Genomic DNA, 21,996 nt, shown 5'->3' on the forward strand with positions numbered 1-21,996 from the left:
CAGCTACTATTTTTTCTTCTTCTCATTACTACAAGTCTGCAATGAATGTAATTCTGCTTTGAAATATTTACTTGTTGAAAGTAACAAACTATGCTGTTACTGAACCCAACGTGCCGGAAGCTGTTTGGGCGTTCATTGTGCACAATGCAGTCATTCCATCCTGTTTACGTAAATATGTTTGCATCTGCGTTTCACCTGGTTTCCACCTGAGAAGTCTGAAAAATGAAACCCAACTTTTGGGATAACTGCTGGAGGGCCCCTGTTGTAAGCTTTCCGGTTTTGGAAAATCTGGTTTGTCATAGTTTCGATGCCAGAATAATTTATATGTTTAATTCCGGGGAAAGGCCACAGGAGCACAAAGCTTTTTCAAACCTGAAACAATGGTGCACTGTAAACACGTACTGTGGCCTGTTTGAAATAACAGGGAGCTATGCGTCAGTTCAGAGTTTTAATATAGAGTAAGTGACTTTAAAATGAAAAGCAGTGAACCTATAGATTAGATACAGCCATGGTAGGAAAATTTATACCGTGTGAATGGAACTAATGGGGCAGATGGATGCATGAGTGGATATCCGCATATTCTTCTTTTCTGATAATCTGTGTTTGTCTCTGTTTCCCCGCTTACAGCTCTCAGTGGTGGCACTCCCTTATCAGGAATGACCCACCGTGTAGGCTCACACTGTAAATCTCAGTGACGTCTTAATAACACCTTTATGTCTCATATAGCCGGCTGAATAAATGCTGACATACCTCTGCAGGGGCTCGCTGAGCAATCTGAGAAACTCAATCTGTCTTCATCAGCCTGCACGGCGATCTCATGTCCATCCGTCGTAAACGTCTGCTTTGGAAGAAAAATAACAATAATATAAACAGTGATGATGTGTGTTTCTCTTTCCATTAAAACGAGCGCTGTTTTCACTCTATTTATTTGTACTGGGGATAGTTAGAGCACCGCCCTGTCCCATCTGCCACACGCAGGTCCCCGAGGGGCCCCCTGTACCATACTGGACCCACATTGTCACAATCGTGCACCGCATCACGCTTTGAATTCGCTTTATTGGAGAGAGAAACAGAGAGAGAGAGAGAGAGAGAGAGTATCTCCCACACACTCTCGCTCACACTCGCGCCCTCCCCTTCCTCCGTGCGCAAAGGAGGACTCCAGAGTTCTGCTGAACTTCTCCAGAGTGACGGGCTCTTTCCGGAGTGACGGGCGGGAATCGTTTCAAGTGTGCGGCCACGAAAGCCATGTAGCAATGTTAGATAAGGAACAATATTTTCATTTATTTTCAGTTTTTATTATCATAAGGTTTCTGAGTCTGGCGACATGGAGTCCGAGACGGGACGAAGCAATGGGATCCTGCGTGCGGTTTGAAGACCGAGGTCTGTTCTTTTGAAGTCATTATTTTCGTCTTCTTCTTTTTATTATCTTCTTCTTCTTCTTCTGCTCCTCGGCGGGTTTAGCTGACAAATTGGCTGCTTTACTGTACAGCCTGCTAATTACAGCCATGAGCGGTCGCCTCTTTTACCGGATAGGATCGCACTTCACAGCTGATTATGTTACCGAACCCGGAGGAAGGCTTATTTTCTTTAAGCGGTCTCGTACAGGTGTTTTATCCAATATTCAAATTTTAATAGCTCATAAATCAGTGCTTTTTTCTTCACTTTATTTTAATGTTATCTGTTTCTCTTTTTATTGGTGCTTCATTACAAAGCAGTGATGCCACGCACGTTTCATTCAGTTTATGCTCTTTGCAAAGTCTGGAGGGTATGGCTAAAATCAAATGCCATTAATATTGTTTTTCTCCATCATAACGTAGAATATTCAAGCATTTTATGAAAACGCACAAATGTGATCGTGTAGTTTGTGTCACCACCACGTTTACTTAAACTACTTAAAGTAACTGAATAATACTTGATACCAAAGAAAATGGCTGCGAATATACTTTTTTCTCTAATGTGTATCGTGTTTAGAATAGAAGATGCTATTTTCTATAAGAAAGCAATTTATCTGGACCCATAATAATGACATAATATTTTAATATGATGCTTGCATGGATCCACATGCAATCCTTGTATCAAAAAAAATTGATGATGTGCCTAGAAATGGCCTGAGGTGGGATTTTAGTGCCAGTAATTGCGTTCTAAATCAGCTTAGAGAATAAACTTATAAACGGATTACTGACTATGAAGGAATGTTTCAATAATGGCCCCTGAACCGGGCTTTACATCTGATGGTTACAACACTCTAATCTTAAAAGATGAACAGAGTGATTGACAGAACAATGAATGGGCTTTACTCCAATTTTTAATAAAAGTTTTAAAGGACTTGTTGATTCTATCTATCTGGGCCCGTTGGCCTGCCAAAAGTAATGAGAATATTCCTGAATTTAAGAAAATGTGTCTTAAAGGGAGGCACAGTGGTACACCCCTGTTACCAACATTTAAAGACACTCACTTTATTTTATTTATTTGTTTATTTTAAGGCAGCGAGACTGCGATGATTCTTAAATTATTTAACCTACGGCTCTATAGTGTCATTTACAAATTAAGCTTACAAATTAAACATTCCCGAGTCGATCCAGGAAGGAGATATAAATCCCTTTGGGGTTGTATCAGGAAGGGAATCTGGTGTAAAAAGAAATCTGACAAATTAAACATGTGAAACTACTGGCTGTGGTTTTCTATTTAGTTTAAAATGCAAGAAGAATAAATATAATTTTAATAAATATAATTGTTGCTTTTTTTAAATGGAGATGTCATAAAATAATTTTAAAAAGGATTATCCTGGGGCAACAAAAGACTTAGAAATAGTCCTCAACATAAAGTGAGAAATAATTTTTGAATTTCATTTTCTGTGGTGCATAAAACTATGAAACAATTCAGAGAATAGAGAGAAATCTTTTCACATAAAGGAAAAAGCCAAAAGCGAGTACTGACTGATTGTTAATGATTGGGCTCTTGGACATTTGCATTTAACAAGAAAAAGAAATATGGTGGAAATCACTTCACGGCTCAGGAACACTGCTAACAACCACTGAGAGTGAGCACAGTTTTTGCTGCATTCAGAAATACAAGTGAAAGTTTTATTATGCAAAGAGAATACCATAAACACTATATGCATCTCTGGGTCTGAGTCGTCTAAAACAGGCAGGTGCAGAGACTATCATTGCACAGATACAAGCCACAGTCTGTGAAACTTGCCATGAAGGAACCATTAATACTAAACAGCATATACAGGCTTTAGGTTCTGAGCAATATTTTCCAGCTAAACCCTTGCAACCACAGACCCTGTAAGAATCTGGGTGCTGAACTGGCCTGCCTGGAGTCCAGTGCTGTCAATCGCTGAAAACATTTTTGTCATGAAATTTGCTCTGAAATTTGAATCTGCTGGCATATCAAGCACACCTGGGGGGAAAATGCCATTCACAAGAGCAATTTGTCTCTGTAGTTCCCAAAGGTGAGAATGTTATGAGAAGAAGAGGTGACACAACACAGTGGGAAACATATCCCTGTTCCAACATCTTTGAAATGTGTTTTTGGCATCCGTTTCAAACTGTCACGTCCCAAAATGTGCTGTTATTTTCCACAAAGCAATGTTACTCAATATCTGATATGTTGTCTATGAAGCGAGTTAAACACAGGTTTCAAATGATTTGCAAATCACTGCATACAGTTTTTTATTTATTTTTTTATTTTTTTTAAGACAAACTTATAAGTACAAAAGTGAAAGCCCCGCTGCAGGCACATTAAGCCCATTAGGCCCATCCCATGTTTAAAGTAAGACAATCAAGGCTACAGGTAGCTCAGGTATTACTTGCGGTTTAGCCTTCAGGACTTCAAAAGACACTCCTCATGATTATTCTGAACTGTCAAAACATGTCCATAAAACCAAGCTCAGCTTGGAGTCTAGCACTGCTCTCCCTGCTTACACTGTGACCCCCCTCACAGTTGGATGTTGACCTCTGCAGGGGGGTGGGGTTTGGCCTAACCTGAAAGCTACAGAGGCAGGATTCTGAGAAAAAACTTGCGGAAATGCCTCTCTCTGACAGCTTTTCCTGCAGGAAGCAGAAGAACTGTGATCTAAACTTGGAAAGTGACAAAAGGATATGAACAGGAACTCCAGACATTTCCTAGATATACTGAAAAGATGGCTTCTTTGTTCTGAAACCAGCCTTAATATTTGGAAATGCCTTATACTTTACATTACTGTCAGCCCTGCTTAATCATTTTCACTCAGGAGCAAATAAGATGTTTTTATGCCACACTGCTTCACTACACTATTTCTGCACAATTCCCCCTTTCATTTTGATTGATCCCATAACTGAACTGCCCCAGAGCCTTAAAGGTTACGTTAGTCATTCTACAAAGGCGAGACGTGTGATGCCTAATAGCACTCTACTCACATAAACACCCACCGGTCTGCCAATTTGTATCGATACAAGTAGTCTTACATCGTCTTAGCAACATGTGGCTGAGTCACAGCAGCGATTACAACGATCAGACTCTCGTCTGTCCTAGTTACAGCTCACAGTATCATGTGAGACCATGCCGCATAATTAAACGTGCAACATGTCAGTGCAGCCCAGAGCAGCCTCATAAAAATTCCTGCGGCAAGAGTGACAAACTGTTGTTTGGCATTAAAGTTTACCTCTTCAGTTACAGATGCTTTAAATTAAAGGTATAATTGTGGATTGTTTGGCTGTAGGGGAAATCTTAACCCTGAAATGTTAACTTTGATAAGCTAAATTAGTTCTGCTGTTCCTTTTTCTTTTGCCTGGTAAATGTGAAAATATGTGTTGTCACAGGCTGTGGTCCACTGTTTGCTAGTTTACCTCTGGGATCACGAGGTGATGGTATAAATTGAGGATAGGCAGAAACAGAGTTCCTGTTGTACATGTTTATTGTTTTAAAGTTGGAAATACCACTAATGCCTAATAACTTCTCTTATTTATATTCTAGTAATTCTAATATTCTTGTCTGTTTAAAATGCCTATTTCTGTTTGGGGTGCTATCTGTGCAATGCACAATCACTGACTCTGTCCCTGTCACTCCTCGTCTCAGAGGTTTCTGTCAGAGCACCACACTGTGGTGGCTTCAGGTCCTACAACTGTCAGGTGAATAATAAACCTGGAAACAGAAGCAAAATGCCACTAAAAAGTGTTTTCTATTCTTATCTTTGTGAATTTAGTACATTGGTCCATTAGTAAGATAAATAATTATACAGTAAAAATGTTATTACAAAACAGGAATAAGTGATTTTAGTGTTTTCGGTTTTCTTTCACAAAGAGCAGTGTGTTTATTCTTTCCATTTCATCATATCTGTGAAATCTATTGATTGCTTAACAGGATGTTTTTGTGATGGTGGACGGACTGGTGCAAATCATGGAGCCTGAGCTGAACTGCAGCTCCCAGTGTGAGTCCCCATTTTGCTTCATCCAATCGGGAGTCAGCAGGCAGGACAGCCTCGACGTTCTGCAGAGGCTATGCAGTCTCAGCACGGTAACCTCTCTCTGTCACTCTCTCATGTTAATATATATACTTATAATGAAAAATATAACAATGCCAAGCACATACTGTGTAATCATGGGAGACAAATTAAAGGAAAAGAAACTCAGAATGCTATACTTCCAAAAGATATCCCTTCATTCTGGGTTTTGATGATAGATGATTGAGAGAGTCCAAAATCTCCCATAGGTGTTCAGTTGGTTGAGAGCTCTTGACAGGAAGGCTATAGAATATGATTCATGTTGTTTTAATATACATGCAGCCACTCAGCAAACCCTCAATGTTTCACCAAAGTAAAAAGGTGAGGGTGAACAACTTTGTCCAGATTTACAATTACTCTTACAATGCCAGTAAATTACTCTTACAGCATAATAAATCAACAGGATTTTTCCTACGGTCAGCTCAGCTGGCCAAGTTAGTTTTTCCTTTAATTTGTCACACATCTGTGTATCTAGACTATCCAGATGTCACATGCACATGTTCCTGCATTTACACAGTAAACAGATTCTTTTGACGTCACAAAGTGCTGGCACGCTGGCACGTCTTGTGCAGTTGACCTTGTGAAAGGGTAAAAAGGGTGAAACTACTTCTGATTAATTCGATTAGCAAATTACTTTTAATCGAGAGACGTTCACTCAACGCCTAAAATTACTTTTAAAAGCAGATTTTAAATGTTGGTCTGTTGGTCAATGGAACAAGTGAGCCGTGTAAATAAACACACCAAGCAAACTAGGAATGTGATACTATCCTACTCGAGAAGCTATTTGAATGGTACATATCCCGAAAGGTAATAGGGGTGGACTAATGAAGCTATGTTTAGTATCGTCTCAGTCACTGGTGCCCTTAAGAGACGAGTCAGCGGAGATCAGCACCGTGAGGCAGGCAAAGAAAGTCTAATGGGACTTTCCAAATAGAAGCTAAAGCAGCCGAGACGCTGTGTCAAAGGAACACAAACAAGCTTTTCTCTTCGTGCCGTGCCACAACGAGTTGAGGTGAGTTACTGCTTTGATTTCTTTCACTTTCTGATGTTAATTTATGCATGGGTGGGTCTCAGAGAGTGTATAGCATCCTCACCCAAGGGAGGGAAGAACAGCGAGCTGCGCTGTGTTTTCTTTGTTATGGTAATTTTTATGTTTTTATGTTATGGTAAAAAAATAGTATTCAAACATAGTATTATCCTTTAGTTCAGTGTCTTTATGGTCTCTCTTTATTATTTTCTAATGACCTCAACTGACATAAAAACTGCTCAGCTAAAGTGAAATACCCTTTGATGAAATCTAACACCATGCATTTGTTGCTATTTGTGGACGTGGACAGCCCACCAGGCACCAAGTGTTCCTATCCCTAACGCTATAGTGGAAAGACAAAAATACAAGGAGCTGAGCCAACTTATTCCATAAAACACCACCTGTTTTTTCTCTCTCTGTGCTTCTAGATATGGCTACAGCTGGCAGTGTGCTGTCCAAGGAGCAGCTCCTTTGCCCCATTTGTCTGGATTTGTTCAACCAGCCAGTGTCCACTCCTTGTGGGCACAACTTCTGCAGGGAGTGTTTACAAAGATATTGGCAGAGCTCTAACATGCCTCAGTGTCCCATGTGCAAGCACAAGCTGTACATGCGGCCTGACCTCAAAGTTAACACCTTCATATCGGAGGTGGCTTCTCATTTCAAGGAGTTGGTGGAAAAGAAAAATGAAAATGAGAGCAGTGCTATGGATCAGTCAGAGGGCCACAAAGGAGAGGTTTCATGTGATGTATGCATTGGAAAAACAGTCAAGGCTTTTAAATCCTGTCTGGACTGTTTGGCCTCATTTTGTGAGACTCATCTGGAGCCCCATCACGTTCTAGGCACCTTCAAGAAACACCGCTTGATTAAGCCCATGATAAACATGCAAGACAGGGTGTGTAAGCAGCATGAAAAGCTGCTCGACCTGTTCTGTAACACTGACCAGGTGTACGTGTGCCAGATCTGCATTACGAAAGACCACACGGCTCATCACACTGTTCCTATAGAGGATGAGAGCCGGAACAGAAGGGCTCAGATTGGGAGCACAAAAAAAGAGGTGGGAGAAATGATCCATCACCGACTGCAGAAAATCTGTGACATCAATAAAATCATTCAAATCAGCAGGAGAAACACAGAAAGGGAGACTGAAGAGAGTCTGCGAGTCTTCAGCAAGCTGTTCCAGCTTGTCCAGAGAGGTCAGGCTGCAGTGGCTGAGGTGATTGGCGCAAAGCAGAAGCAACTAGAAAGCATGGCCAGCAGGCTTATCTTGGAGCTGGAGCAGGAGATTGATCAGCTGAGCTGCAGGAGAGATGAACTGGAGCAGCTCTCTTTCACCGACGATGATCTCTATCTTCTCCAATACTTTCCAGCTTTCGCCACAGTGCCAGCCACCAAAGACTGGTCCGACACCTGCTTAGAGAGTACTGAATATGTGGGCATAGTGAGGAGAGCGGTGAGGAGAGTAATGTGTCAGTTGGACGAGACAGTAAAAGCTGAGGTGAAGAGGCTCTGCGAATCCGAATTTCAGAAGGCTCAACAATATGCTGTGGATGTGCATTTGGATCCCGATACCGCTCATCCCAAGCTGGTGCTGTCTGAAAACAAGAAGCAGGTCTATCACGGTGACGTATCCCTCGGCCTCCCTGATAACCCAGAGCGATTTTACCCTTGTGTGAGCGTTTTGGGAAAGGAGGGCTTCTCTGCTGGAAGGTTCTACTATGAAGTCGAGGTGAAAGGAAAGACAGAATGGGATATTGGAGTTGGGCTTGAAACGGTGACCAGAAAAGGAGGGAATATGCTAAACCCCGACAGGGGCTACTGGGCGCTGGGGATGAGAAAGGATGAGAGCTACTGGGCTCTCAGCAACAGCCCTGTGTGTGTCCCGCTGATTGAGAAGCCCCAGAGAATTGGGGTGTATGTGGATATGGGCTGGGGACAGGTTTCATTTTACAACGTGGACTCTCATTCTCACATCTACTCCTTCACTGGGTGCACCTTCAGTGGCAGACTTCTCCCCTACTTTAACCCACGGAGGAATCACGGCGGGGTTAACTCAGCACCTCTCATCATCGTGCCTGTTAACTAAAACTTCATAACTTGCGATCTCTACTTGAATGCTTCGTTTAGTTTTCAATTTAACATTTCATCTGTGCCAAAAAAAGTTCCAAGTCTGTAGGGTAATACTTGTTGCTTAATAAAATAGTGTTTGTCAAAATGAATTATGATTCTTTTTTTATTATTATTGTTTTGTGTCTGTGATTTCAAAAAATGAGAGTTTCAGATGAACAAAAGCGCCATCTGAAATAATTTGGATGCATGTTTGCATGTTGCATGTATGTGTTTGCAGATGGCAGCAGAGCTCCCGAGGCGCTCTCTCTCATCGGTGCTAACTGCTGTGGTGTGGACGCTCCTCTCCTGTGGAATCCTGTTGGCATTTTGCTTCCTCCTTTTCACCCTGCGCTTCAAAAACAACAGGTACAGTGAAGCATACGCAGTATATAAACACAAAGAGAGGCTTACAGAAGTCATTTAACATATTGTGTGTAATGTCATTAGGATAGTAAAGATGTCTAGCCCCAACCTCAATGCCCTGACTCTCTGTGGAAGTGTCCTCACCTATAGCAGCGGTTTCCTGTTTGCCGTCGAGGAAAGTGGAGCATCTATAGCTGTGCTACAAGTGAGTCCAACTTCCCTTCACCGCTCTGTATTAGCGTTGACGTTGTTAGATTGAAGTAATCATACCATGCTCTCTCCCGTAGACTCGCATGTGGATGCTTTGTGTCGGCAGTACCCTGGTGTTTGGCCCAATTTTGGGGAAGACATGGAGACTGTACAGGGTGTTCACACAGCGCGTGCCGGACAAGAGAGTGGTAGGCATGCTCTTCGGTTTTCATGGTGGTTTCCTAGGGTTTGTTGTCAGCGTCTAAAGATTTGGACTTTAGGATACATGAAGTATCTTATACAGTACACAAATATGAGTAGATGCTTTGAGATGTGAACAATTAAAAATAAACACACTACATAGTCTACAGTCCATAAAAAATATAGGCGCCCAGCCTCAATGTCACGTTAGTGACTCCATCTTTTTTTTAATATATATATATATTTATATATTTGTATATTTGCCTGTAGTTTTGGTGATAAATTTGATCCTCCTGGACATGGAGGAAGTGCTTTTCACAGATGATTCTTTTCAGCTGCTCTTTGCTGGAGGAGTTTTTGTTGCTTGACCTTCTACTTTAAAACACTCCAGATGTAGTCTTTTTGAATTAGGGGACATAGTTTTCACTCTTTCCTCCTGTGTCCACTTTGTTAAGACTGCAGGGCAACCTTCCTTCAGTTTCTGGGCACAAACTTGCCATCTCCCCAACATTGTTTGCACTCGTGTTTCACAGCCAGCACTGTTGACCTCCTCTTACTTGAAGTATTATTCTTGCCTTTATTTGGTTGTAACTCTAACTAAAAGTGCTTTCACTAATAGTCACAATGCTTCTTTTCATGGTCTTTGGCAAATTGTGCAGCACTGTGCTGTTTTTAAGCTGCTGTTTTCTTCTTTTCTTTCTTTCTGCAGAGGCTTAATTCATTCAGTTTTTTTTTATTGATGCATCAGTTTCTGCTGATACTCTGTCCACCATCAAACACGCCATCTGCTTTTCAGTCAAATTATATGTAGCAAAAAATAGCAAATTGTGTATTTGTCCTGTATTTAAGGCCGTCCACTGTACCTGTTTGTGTTAACATGGATCTTCATTTACCTTTTTTACTTTTGAATCACTGCTGGCTCTTTGTTTTAACTTGTGCCAAGTAGCCTACTTACACTCTTGGACCCTTTCTATCTTTATGACATCTCACAATCTGGTTTCTTACATGCTGAGGCAATTGAGCCATGCCAGATTAGACACAGCCAAGGGCAACATATAACAATATAACCACTGTAATATATTGGTATAGTAGTTTATCTTCAGATAACAGTTTGATTCTGGGATAAGATACAAACTCCTACAGGGTTTTTTTTTCTGAAGGGCATCTGGTGTAAAAAATCTGCCAAATCAAACATTGTGAATATAACAGCAGCTTTAAGTAACATATTTGGGGGCTGGTCTGGGATTTGGACCCAGGGCCTCTCGTGTTAGGGTCCCTAAATCCATGGCTCAAAGAAATCTAACATATGAGATGCCACAACACTGCTGCAGTTCAACAAATGTTTAATATTGCAAAAATAGTTCTTTTAAAAAATAAAACAAATAGATATAACCAGGAATAGGAGCCCAACCATAAACAAACAAGAGAGAAAGAAGAACATGAACAACTACACAATGAGCAGATTCCAGCTTAAACTAATAGTCGTAAACTAAACTAATAAAACCAAGACTGAAAACATGATTGCCAATAACTCCCAACTCAACTAGGAATAAAAAAATAAAATAAAAAAAAACAGCAAAAAAGAGCAACTGAGCAATAATGCTGGTGCTGGTGAGGAAGAGCAGAGAGAACATCTTTAATAGGTGTGCAGGTGAGCTTCCACTGCCAATCAGCACTAGGGATAAAGAATAGATCAAGAAAGGTGGGAACAGGTTAATAAAGGATGACAGAAAAAACAATAACGGCATGGCACATGTGCTGGTGCACAGAGAAGCATGTGACACCCTCAGTGGTCTTTACCACCGGTTTGTGGGATTATCGCCTTTCATCTTTAATCGCCATGGCCACCTCTTGGCTTCATCTCACTTTCTAACCTTGTTGATAAAAGTTTCTTTAATAAAAATTTCATGTCCAATTACATTTGTTGCAGAGATCAGCAATAAAAGTGATTTTATTTTTGCGCTTTGCTGCTTTACATAGTCAGTATGTATTATGTATTTTTCTTTCTTCCTTCTACTATTTACCAGATTCATCAAGCATGTTCTGCCCCAGGTATTTATATTGCTTAGGAGATATTCAGAGATGTTTCTGAAGCTTTAACTAGCAGGTTAGGCCATGGATAAGAGACAAAGCTTGTTTTGCTTAATTTAAATTTCTTTACTGTGCATATCCAGTCTGGTATCTGATAACTCTGCCACTTAATCAAGGTGTTGCTACATGAATGAAAATGCTCCACTGGTGAAATAATAACTGGGGAATATGCTCTATGTGTCAGATAATCAGGGACATCCAGTTGATGGGTATGGTGGCTCTGTTGATCCTGGTGGACATGCTGATTCTCACCGCTTGGAACCTCACCGACCCCATCAGGTGCTCACGATCTATGGGAGCTGTTGTCAAGGTAGGATTATTGGTGATTTCCTGAAGCTGAGCAAAAAGTTGTAAAAATGACTTGGTTTCATTAAGAATGATGAAAACTGAAATGCATGGCACTTAAATGTTCACCTGAACGCTTTTTGCTGTCAAATTATGGAAAGTGAAATTGAATGACATTGCAGGAAAAATTGAATTTGTGACTGGAAAATGACAAACTCATACATAATGATGACAGCTAAATAAATCAACTCTCTGATGGTGTATTGTTTCCTTTGATGATGTAGGTGATGGAAAGAGATGTTTCCTACTCGTTGTCACAGCTGGTTTCTTGTTCTTCTTTGTACTCAAATCTGTGGATCATTATTGTTGCTGTCCAAAAGGTAACTAGTCTCTATTCAAACTTTATTATACATTTGTATCAGTGTTTAAATGCACATTTTTAAGTTTTGTATTATTTTGATGGCATAATTTATCTTTCACGTGGTGTTTTCTGTATGCTGTATTCTGTATGCTGTACAGTTTTCTCCAGTTTGCATTGTGTAAACACACCATTGCAAGTGCTTTGCTTAAGTGAATATGTGTGAATAAAACTGCTGAATTTGGGAAATCAAATCAAAATGATAGTTTCAGACCTCAAGTATTAAATAACCTAACATCTGAAAGACTTTGGTCATTCATTTTGTAATAATATGAATCATTTTTAAACAACAATAATGTTTTTTTTTTCTTTTTTTTCTTTTAATGCCCTTTGTCTTTACTTTGTTTCTCTTTAGGGTTGTCTTCTCCTCTATGGCACTTATCTAGCTGGACTGACAAGTAATGTCAGCCATCCCCCAGTCAACCAGTCTCCTACAATCATTACATGCGTCACTTTGGTCACCTGCTCCTCCGCCATTGCCATCCCCGTGTCCGTCTTCCTGCAGACTTGGCCCAACCTGGTCTACAGTACTGTGGCTGGAGCCATCTTCATCTGCACGCTGGCTACAAACTGCATGCTGTTTGTGCCTCAGGTCAGACACTGATGTCATTTTCCATTTTTTAGCATCTGCGTAACAGAAAACTACTTGGAAAATAAACTTTATTGTGTCTAGAAGTATTATGTTTACTGATTGTCCATTTCATTTTTGCGAACACAATGATGCTTCAGTGTATAGAGGGATTTTTTTTTCAAATCTGGCAAATGTATTTACTTAAAGTGAAGGATAAACTGATTATATAATAATAGAATACTATGTTTAGAAACCAGCAGCAAATAAACAGACTCAATCAGACAGACAGAAACTAAATATACAGACAGATGACAAATAGACACGTGAATGGTAGCTTTGGTTATGACTTTTTCTTTTTCATTTGAATAAAGTAGTAAATCTGTGAGTGATTGCGGTGCTCACACATGTAGTTTTATGTGTGCCAGGTTTCCATGTCTGTCAGTGGAGGGTGACTCACGACCAAGGTGTTTATGAGTCAAAACTACGTAGGCTGTCGCAAACAGGTTTATGACTCTCTAAGAGTCTAGCAGAGGGCTTTTGTTACGGTAAAGGAATGCATCTCCTCTGGAACGGAAGGAAATAGCTGAACAGTGAGCAGTTTGTGCAAATACACCTGGTAAATATTCCAGATCAAATGACCCTGATAATATAGCTTCTTTTTTTTGTTAAAAAACTTTTGTAAAAAACTACATTTTTTTCATATCTCTAAAATATCTCACTTGCCCCCATACAGCTGACCCAGTGGCGACAGTTTGAAGAAGATCAGAACAACCCGAGTCAGATGGCCAAGTATTTCAGCAGCCCCAGTAAGAGTCAGCCATCTGTGTACAGTCAGGATGAAATCTTCTACCTGCTGGGGGAAAACAGCTCAATGAAGAAACTCCTTAATGAGGTAATGTTACTGTTTTCTTCTCAGAATTAGACACTCGGTAAGAAATCATCTTTGTTTCATGTTAGAATTCATATAAAGCTGCAGTAGAACTTTCTCATTTAATTATAAGACACATAATCTTTATTTTTTTGCAGATGATTTAGGTTTTCCATTCCTCTCCTGTAGACGAAATGTGCTTTCTTTATAAAGGCCAGTAGGGGGTGACTCCTCTGGTTGCAAGAATATGGGGAACTGACACCACTTCTCTTATTTATGATCTCAGTAAAAACTTCCTTGATTAGTTTATGGTATCAATCACTGACTTTTTTCAAATAGATCATAAGGTTTATGTAGTAAAGAATTGTAACATTTAGAGTAAAATCAACACCAAAGTAGAGTATGCTTTGGGGCGTGGCTGTAAATATATCACGTCGCTAAACTTTTAAAGATTTTAAACATTTTGTCATTTTTTGAGTATTGCAGTAGCACATATTGCAATTTAGTGGCCTTTTTTAAAGTGTTGCAAACTGATGCAGACACTTTGCTGTACTCAAATTTTCCTCAACTATATGCTTCACATCTCTCTATAGTGTGGGTATGGTTGTGAAAAAACATATCAGGGTTCCAGGCTGTTTAACACATAACAAAAATTTCAATTCCGGTCAATTTTATTTATACAGCATCAATACTTCCCTCAATGTGCTTTATACAGTAAGGTAAAGACTCGGGTATTAGAAAGAAACCCTAACAATCATATGATCCCCTATGAGCAAACGCAGGAAGACAGGGAAAAAGGTAAACTGTAGGAGAGAGAGTCAGATTTTAATAAAGGCTCTTGTTATCTGAGACAAAGGTTTTTGTAAATAAAGTAGGTAATGGATTGTGTTATTTCAAGCTAAGTGTGTCTAGTCTTTTTTATTTTATTTTAGTTTCTATTTTATACCTAATAAACTTACATGGAAATGGAGCAGCAGAGCAAAGTTCTGATAGCGTACAAGGCACTAATAATGTCCTACCAGCTTCTGTATTGGACACATCTTTGCTCCTCATCTATAATAATATGTGTGATGCACTGTCCAAGTAATGGTCTCTATATTAAACACTAAAACAAATTTCAAGAGTTTACATCCTGAAGCTGCAGGTAGTCCTCTTAACAGACTAATTTAATGTCAAAATTAGGTGACAAACACATTCATGTGAAAAAAGTACAACATATAAAACTAACACCTTCATATTACTTCATTAGTGGTGTAGATGAAACAGGGCTGAGTCAGTGCTGAATCAAAGTGGCACCAGCTGCTTAACCATATGTTTACGACTTTCTGTCACTGCTTGACTGTTCTGTTTATATTGATTGAAAAGGCAGGAAACTGATGCGTGCCAAGTTTTCATAGTGGCAGATTTTTCTAGCAACATTTTCTCAGTATGTGTCAAAATGTTTTCACTTCTCTGTATCACCACAATTTTCAGAAGAACGCCGTGATCGACAGTCTTCAGGAGCAGGTGAACAACGCCAAGGATAAACTCCTGAGACTCATGTCAGCGAGCCAGCACCCTGAGGACCAAGACATGGACTCCTCTGCCACTAACCTCAACTCCTCCTCCACTCAGACGACCGAGCTCCAGTCGGAAGGCCCCTCTACTTGTTCTCAATCTCAGAAAGACACTAAATCAACACTCTCGCCCTCTGCTCTCTCCCCTCACCCCACTGCTGCTCATGGTTCATTATCTGCTGTTACACCATCCTCTGCTCCTTCCTCTATTTCAAACTACTCCGCTCCCATTTCTGTTTCCTCCCCTCTCCCCACCAAAATCCCTGCTTGTGAAACTCAAAACAGTGCATCTGCTCTCAAACGGGACGCATCCCTCCCATTTATGGGTTTACTCAGGACACCAGAGGAGACAGTTCAGTTTGTGACCTCTCTACAGTACCGACGAGGGTTGAACCCCTCTATGGCTGAAACCTTTGGTAGTTATAGTGGCCTAAATCTTCAGGTGGGACCAAATACTAAACCAGCTGGTTTTGTTAGTAGCGAACAGTTGCAGGAGATCCTACAGGAACTCAGTGTGGATGCAATCATGGAAACCACGCTTCGATCTCCCGATCAGGTGCCCAGGATACCTTCTCAGCAAAAACTGACCAGAGACTCTACACTCTCCCCTCTCTCCCCACGGACACCCTGCTCCCCTCCCTCTCCTGCACTCTTTCGCTACCCTAGCATCTCGCCTTATACCATGAGAAAAAGGCGGCGGCCCTTTCACTCCTCCAGAGGAGGTTTAGCTCCTCCCTGCTTCTACACAGGCTCTGAGGTTCCTGGCTGTGCAAGAGCAAGAGACACATGTGCGCTCCCAAGTCCAGAAGATATTACTGTGGAAGATAACTGTATCCCACATCACAACAGTGACCTTGAAGAGGGAAAGGAGGAGGAGGACGCGAAAGTGCATGAAGTAGTGAGAACATGTCAGAGGTGTGTTTCAAGGCTCCCGAGATGTTCGGTCTTGCATTGTGAAGAACAAAAGCGTAAAGCTCCAGAGGATGTGGGAGCAGGCGGTGATAACGAGCAGCACCGTAGACACATTCGAGACTCCTGTGGGTACTCGGACTCAGACTCCAGCAGCTCAACCGATTACTGCTACTACCACCGTCCTTACTGTGACTCCTGCCTGCAGCGAGGCTCCCTCCTGTACTCAGACAGCTCCTCAGACTCCTCTGACAGCGAGTATGATGACTACTTGAGCCTCTACCGCTCACCACGCCCTGTGGTATTCAAAGAAGACCTCAAACCCACCTTCGTATGAACACGTTTACTGCACTTTACACATTTATCCAGTTCCACAACTTGAATGAATATTCTCAGAAAGGTTGCTAAAACTGATGTACTTCTGTGATGGGGGACATTTGACAGTAGCTTACAGTATAGGAACTTTACATCCCAGAGATTGGTGTTTTTCTGTGTTGCACCATGGGTCACAGTGACTGATTTATGAGACTAAAACTTTTGTAGCTTAAAAACACATGATGCTGTTTACTTTTTATAGTTACTTGTGGCATTATTTGTATTATTTGGATTACTATTTCTACTGTCTGATGAAAACCTTTGACACTTACAGTACTGTGCAAAAGCCTTGAGTTACTCATTTATTTATATTTAGTTTCTTTGAATTCTTTAAGTTGTTCTGAAGGACATTTGTCTTTGGACATTGGCTGCTTTTTCATTTGTTTTCACATGAGACTCATGTTTATTTCTGTGTTTGTTTTTTGTTAATCTTTTTAACACTTACCTTTGAATAATTCAAACATAAAAAGTGTTTGATGACAATGATAACAGACAACTTATCCCAAAAAAATAATTAAATTGTATGTTTAGGCACTTTGTTACTAGCACTTCTTTAATCCATAAAAATAAATGCCGAAGATAACACATTTTGACAGATATAAAACACAGTTTTTGCACCAACGAATTGATTCTCAAGGTGCTATCAGCCCAAGATTTTTCTTATGAATCATAGTTTCAGTTTTCCTCGACATATATGTGGGAGATCAGGAGGGAGGTGCAACAATGAGTGCCTACAGCCATCTGTAAAACACCGTGGAGGCTCTGTCATGGTTTGGGATTTCATTTCAAGTAGTGGTTTTGGAGATCTTGTCAAAATTGATGGAATTATAAATGCAGAAAAGTACCATCAGCCTTTGATCCACTATATAATACCATCTGGAAAGCTTTTGATTGGCAAGGACTTCATTTTTCGATGATCCCAAACACACTGCCAAAGCAGTACAAACATAGCTGGATAGAAATGCACACAGTACAACACTATCAGTCAAGGATTGGTCTCCCCAGAGCCCAGACATCAACATTAGTGAAGCAACGAGAGATCATCTAAACAGAATGAACAAAAAACATCCAAAGAACAGTTTTTTTGTCCTTCAAGAAGCCTGGAGAACTACTACTGAAGACTACTTAAAGAAATTACAAGAAAGCTTGCTTAAGAGAGTTCAGCATGTGTTAAAGAATAAAGGTGGTCATACTTGTACAAACTATGTTTCTTTCCTTATATACTGTATTTCTATTTATGTTTGCACCTATTTCATATTTTCCTAGCAAAATATTGTGAACTGAGGAAATCAGGACTTTTGCACAGCACTGTACACAGGTGCTTTGTTAGTTAACTCATGTAAGTTCTCAAAATATACTGACAGAAGAGACGCAATAATGAAAAATGACATAAACAGATGCAACATAAAAGGTTTTCACAGAACAAATGTGCGCTCTATTATCAATTGTGCAATTCTGTATTTATTTCTGTATTTATTCGTTGATGTTTTGGTGCCCAGAATTACTTTATGTTTTTTTTTTATTATAAACATTCCTTAAAATGTTATGTTCCTTTGCTGAATCTGAGTTTGAATTTACAATGTGCATTCTGTGAATGTGAGTGCTGACTTGATGTTAAATACTAAACCTCACCTTTATATTATTTCCATGTTAAATGCAACATTTTCCCTGAGTTAAAATATTTGCCAGGCTCCCCATCACTTAAATCTCTACCATGATTTCATGATTTCACCACATTTTCATGGGTTTTCCTGAAACACAGACAAAAGCCTTTTCTCCGTCTTATCTTTCATGTCTCTTTTATGGCTTGCCCTTCACTTCCACTCCCTTCTGCTATCTACTCTCTGTCTTTCTCGTATTTTATCCCTCCAGTAATGGGAAAATGTGTGTTTGCCGGGGGAGGTGTTGCTATGAAGGCAAAACAGTGTCTTGCGTTACTTCTGCTCAGCTGCCTGCTTTTAAGATGCTGCTACTCTCTGTTCTGCATATGAACCATTGAAGGCCAGCCTGGGAGAAACTCCCTTTGATACGGAGAATAAAACACACACAGACACACACACGCATACACACACTCCTGCATAAAAGATACACTAGCAACTGTATCACTGTGAACAGGGAAAGACTTTCCTGCCCTTTCTGCATTCTGCATATGATAGACTTTATTGCCATTTCAGGAAATGCAGCACACATATAATTAGAGTTCAGTACAGTTAGTGACACTCACATGCATTTGCAGAAAAGAACAAGATACACCTTCAGCGATTTTAGATCACCAGACAAACATAAACTGCACCATTTCCAACCTTTTTGGTGGTTTGTTAACAATAACTGCTTTGTAGATCAGTAATAAATTACAGTTCTAGATTATTTTAAATCTTTTTGACTCAGTGATATAACATTCATTTATTAACACCTCATTTAAAATTTATATTAATGGTTTCTTCTTCTTCTTCTTTTGCATGCTCCCTTCATGGGTCGCCATGATGGATCATCTGCCTCATTCTCACACTATCCCTAAATCCTCCTCTGTCGCACCAGCCCTCTGCATGTCCTCTGTCACCACAGCCATGAACCTTCTCTGTGATCTTCCTCTTTTTCCTCCAGCCTCACAGCTCCATCTTTAAAATATATCTATTATCCCTCCTCTGCAAGTCCTCTCATCCTTGTCTCTCTAACTTTGTCTCCAAACCTACCATCAGCTATCATCTTGTAAACCTTCCCTTTCACTCATGCTGCTTTTGTCACAAATCACCCCTGACTCTCGTCTCCACCCAGTCCACCCTGCCTGCACTCTCTTCTTCACTGTCCGTTGCTTTGGATTTTTGACCCAGTGTAGTTAAACTCATCCACCTTCACTACTTCTGCTCCTCGCAGCTTCACTATTATTAATTGAAATCGTTCATACATTATGTCAGTTGACAACAACAGCCCTCTCAAGGGTAAGAGGAAAGAGAACAGACAAAGAAGATCATGGAGAGACAAGGACAAAACACAATGGCAGAGAGAAGAAAAAAGTTAATGCCATGCTGGAGTGGTATGTAAATGCAGCTGTAGCATAAAGCGATAAGAGGAGAAGAAATGCTCATTGCATCTTAGCAAGTCCCCCAGCAATATTGCATCATAATCAAGACATGGTTCTGGGTCACCTGATCTAGCCCTACCTATAAGCTTAATAGAAAAAAGGAGTTTTAAGCCTAATCTTAAGAGTAAAGAATGTATCTGTCTCCTCAAAATGGGAGCTGATTCGACAGGGGAGATTGCTAGCTGAAGGTTTTGCCTGTTATTCTCCTTTTAGAAACTATATACATCAAAATATCACCAAAAATTAAGCAAAAAAAAACATCAGGCAAAGGAATCTTCAGAACCAACTGATCCATTAGGTACGACGCCCTCTTTATTAAATAAATAATAGCAAAAGCTTTGTTTATCTTGCATCTTTCAAACACAGAAAGAGACAGCAGTTTAAATGTGAAATCAGGAGGTACGATGCTAAACATGTAAGACAAGGTTATAATAGAAGGGTGAGACGCGTGCACGCGCACATTATTACATTACTAAGCAGGATGACACTAATTAAAAGGATGTGCCCGAGGGCCGCGTGTGGTAAAAAGTGTTGGGGAGCGATAAAGGAGAGGCTTTTGCAACTAACATAGCAACAGTGCTGTATGACCACCGGTGCTCCGTGTCCGTGACAGCTGGGTCCATTTGAACTGACAGCCCGGCTTCGGCTCTCCATTGGTGGAAGAAGTTATCCATCCCGGGAGCGGGCCCGCCCCTTGTCCCCGACGCGGCACAGGAAAAAAGCCTTTGAAGTCGCGAGGGCGGTGCCGAGCAAATTATGCCATGTGGTGCTCGAGAGCGGGGTTTTCACTGGACGGCGGGGAAATGGTCACCGCCCATTTTTGAAGGATACCCTCTCTGATTGGCTCAATCGGCCACCCCAGATTCGCCGTGCGCGCGTTCACAGTTTTCCTATTCTCCCTCGCGAGTTACGTCAGCAGCGTGAACGTCTTTCCGTGACGCCGGAGCAATCCCTCGAACAATTTGCGGAAACGGCGTACCTACCATGCGCAGCGACAAAGACTGCGAGCCTGAAACCTATGGGGAAGGAATAAAAAAAGAAATTTCGTATCGTCGCACTCTGTGCTTAAAGACCAGTAGTTTCTGAGGAGCTCGCCGGCCTGGGGTCTCGGTAAAGACACCGAAATTTAACCGAGGCAAGGCTGGATTTAGAGTCGGCGTGCGGCTAGTGAATTCGCTGAAGAAGACTGTAGCAGCTGGCAGATTTTCCGTTGGACCGTCTGTAGGCTAGGGTATAGCGAGGGAGCCGCCATGGCAGTCGGATCATTGAGCCTCCACATCGGGATATGAAGTGGAACTGCATGTGTCCCGAATCGTTAAGAAAACGCCGCATTTGTCACCGATCCGCACCGGATCAGCATCTGAACTAACCCTTCTTCATCTCCGTGAAATCGATTCCGCACCCCGAAAGAAATTACCGCTGGTTTTTAACCGTGGGGCCACAGGGAGAGGCCAGATTCATGACTATTTTAGTCGGATACGTGTCTTCAAAGGCCCGCTGAAAGAAAACCTGGAACACAAGGAGGAAACGATGCTCTGATAGACCGTCGGTGGAAAAGAAAAGGGTCATTTAGTGGCGATACGAAGTAGTGTGAAGGATCCTGGGATAAGGGGATCTCTTTCTAGCTGACCTCCCCGTGAATTACAGTGATATTAATTTACTGTCACCCCCCCCTCCTTTTTGGATTTTTTTTATTATTTTTTATTTTTGATGAGAAGGTTCGGCGAATCGATCAGCTCCGCCGTTTAAGCAAGTCACAGTCGAGAGAATCAAGGGGATCGTCGGATCATGTCGGGTCGGCCCAGGACCACATCTTTCGCGGAGAGCTGCAAGCCAGTGCCGCAGCCTTCAGCTTTCGGCAGCATGAAAGTCAGCAGTAAGTACACCCGTGTAATTCTAGAGTGGCAGACTTTTCCTGCACGCACCAGGCCCACCGTGGGCTGCATATGCTCGCTTAAGTGTCCTCTCACTAACTAGACTGGAAATGTGTCAAGTTAGCATACGGTTAGCTCCGGGAAGCTTATCTCTGTCATATATGTGTGTCACAGAGCGAGACAGTGGATGGTGCTGAGCGGCACACACTGCTGCTCGCCCCGGTGTGGGCACACAGCGTTACGCGCTCTGTCGCGCCGCCCCGGGGCCGGTCAGCCGGAGCAGGGTTAGCAGGCCGCGCCGGGAAGGGCCGGGCCATAGGAAGGTAGTGTTGGCACAGGCCCAGGTCAAAATCAAGCCTCCTTCTTCCACCGCAGATCCGGCCTGATTATTGTCCATTTGAATGTAGATTAGATCGCGTAGAGATATTGCCACACAGCACCAATCACATGCGTAATGGAGTTAAAGCGATAGGTCCGGTCTATTACGCAACTGTCAGAACGGAAGGTGCGCCCGTAGTTGAGTCGGGCAAAACTGACGCGATCGTAAGGGGGGCGGTTTATTAGCCCTGTTTCCACTACTTCCACGGGCCGTGTCG

The 21,996-nt window shown here is 41.4% G+C and overlaps 3 protein-coding genes across 5 annotated transcripts in view; all 3 read left to right on the forward strand.

Annotated features, from left to right (window-relative positions):
* The first annotated feature begins 1,247 nt into the window (after nucleotides 1-1,247).
* gpr156 (G protein-coupled receptor 156) lies at nucleotides 1,248-17,990 on the forward strand. Its single transcript, XM_063498490.1, has 10 exons — nucleotides 1,248-1,380; nucleotides 5,347-5,499; nucleotides 8,857-8,984; nucleotides 9,066-9,186; nucleotides 9,269-9,379; nucleotides 11,647-11,772; nucleotides 12,032-12,127; nucleotides 12,521-12,757; nucleotides 13,470-13,628; nucleotides 15,078-17,990. The coding sequence occupies exons 2-10, from the start codon at nucleotides 5,359-5,361 to the stop codon at nucleotides 16,404-16,406; spliced, it is 2,448 nt and encodes an 815-aa protein (XP_063354560.1). The 5' UTR covers nucleotides 1,248-1,380; nucleotides 5,347-5,358; the 3' UTR covers nucleotides 16,407-17,990.
* LOC134644029 (zinc finger protein RFP-like) lies at nucleotides 6,943-8,595 on the forward strand. The gene has a single exon (XM_063496670.1). The coding sequence runs from the start codon at nucleotides 6,943-6,945 to the stop codon at nucleotides 8,593-8,595; it is 1,653 nt and encodes a 550-aa protein (XP_063352740.1).
* A 2,373-nt stretch (nucleotides 17,991-20,363) lies between the features above and the next one.
* gsk3ba (glycogen synthase kinase 3 beta, genome duplicate a) overlaps nucleotides 20,364-21,996 on the forward strand; it is a 35,897-nt gene continuing 34,264 nt past the window's right edge. Inside the window, exon 1 of one of the 3 annotated variants that reach the window (XM_063497212.1) lies at nucleotides 20,364-21,402. In XM_063497212.1, the coding sequence (XP_063353282.1) occupies nucleotides 21,315-21,402 (88 nt within the window). In that variant the 5' untranslated portion in view covers nucleotides 20,364-21,314. The remainder of the gene's footprint in view (nucleotides 21,403-21,996) is intronic. The other 2 variants (XM_063497210.1, XM_063497211.1) reach the window with 2 other exon arrangements.

Source organism: Pelmatolapia mariae, linkage group LG16_19, assembly GCF_036321145.2.
Source record: "Pelmatolapia mariae isolate MD_Pm_ZW linkage group LG16_19, Pm_UMD_F_2, whole genome shotgun sequence".
Lineage (NCBI taxonomy): Eukaryota > Metazoa > Chordata > Actinopteri > Cichliformes > Cichlidae > Pelmatolapia > Pelmatolapia mariae.

Excerpts from the sequence above, each read along its gene's own strand:
- gpr156 (XM_063498490.1), top strand. The coding sequence starts at position 5,359 with ATGGTGGACGGACTGGTGCAAATCATGGAGCCTGAGCTGAACTGCAGC. Across the intron at positions 8,985-9,065 it reads CTGCGCTTCAAAAACAACAG|GATAGTAAAGATGTCTAGCC; the intron begins GTACAGTGAAGC and ends TAATGTCATTAG. Across the intron at positions 12,758-13,469 it reads GCATGCTGTTTGTGCCTCAG|CTGACCCAGTGGCGACAGTT; the intron begins GTCAGACACTGA and ends GCCCCCATACAG.
- LOC134644029 (XM_063496670.1), top strand. The coding sequence starts at position 6,943 with ATGGCTACAGCTGGCAGTGTGCTGTCCAAGGAGCAGCTCCTTTGCCCC.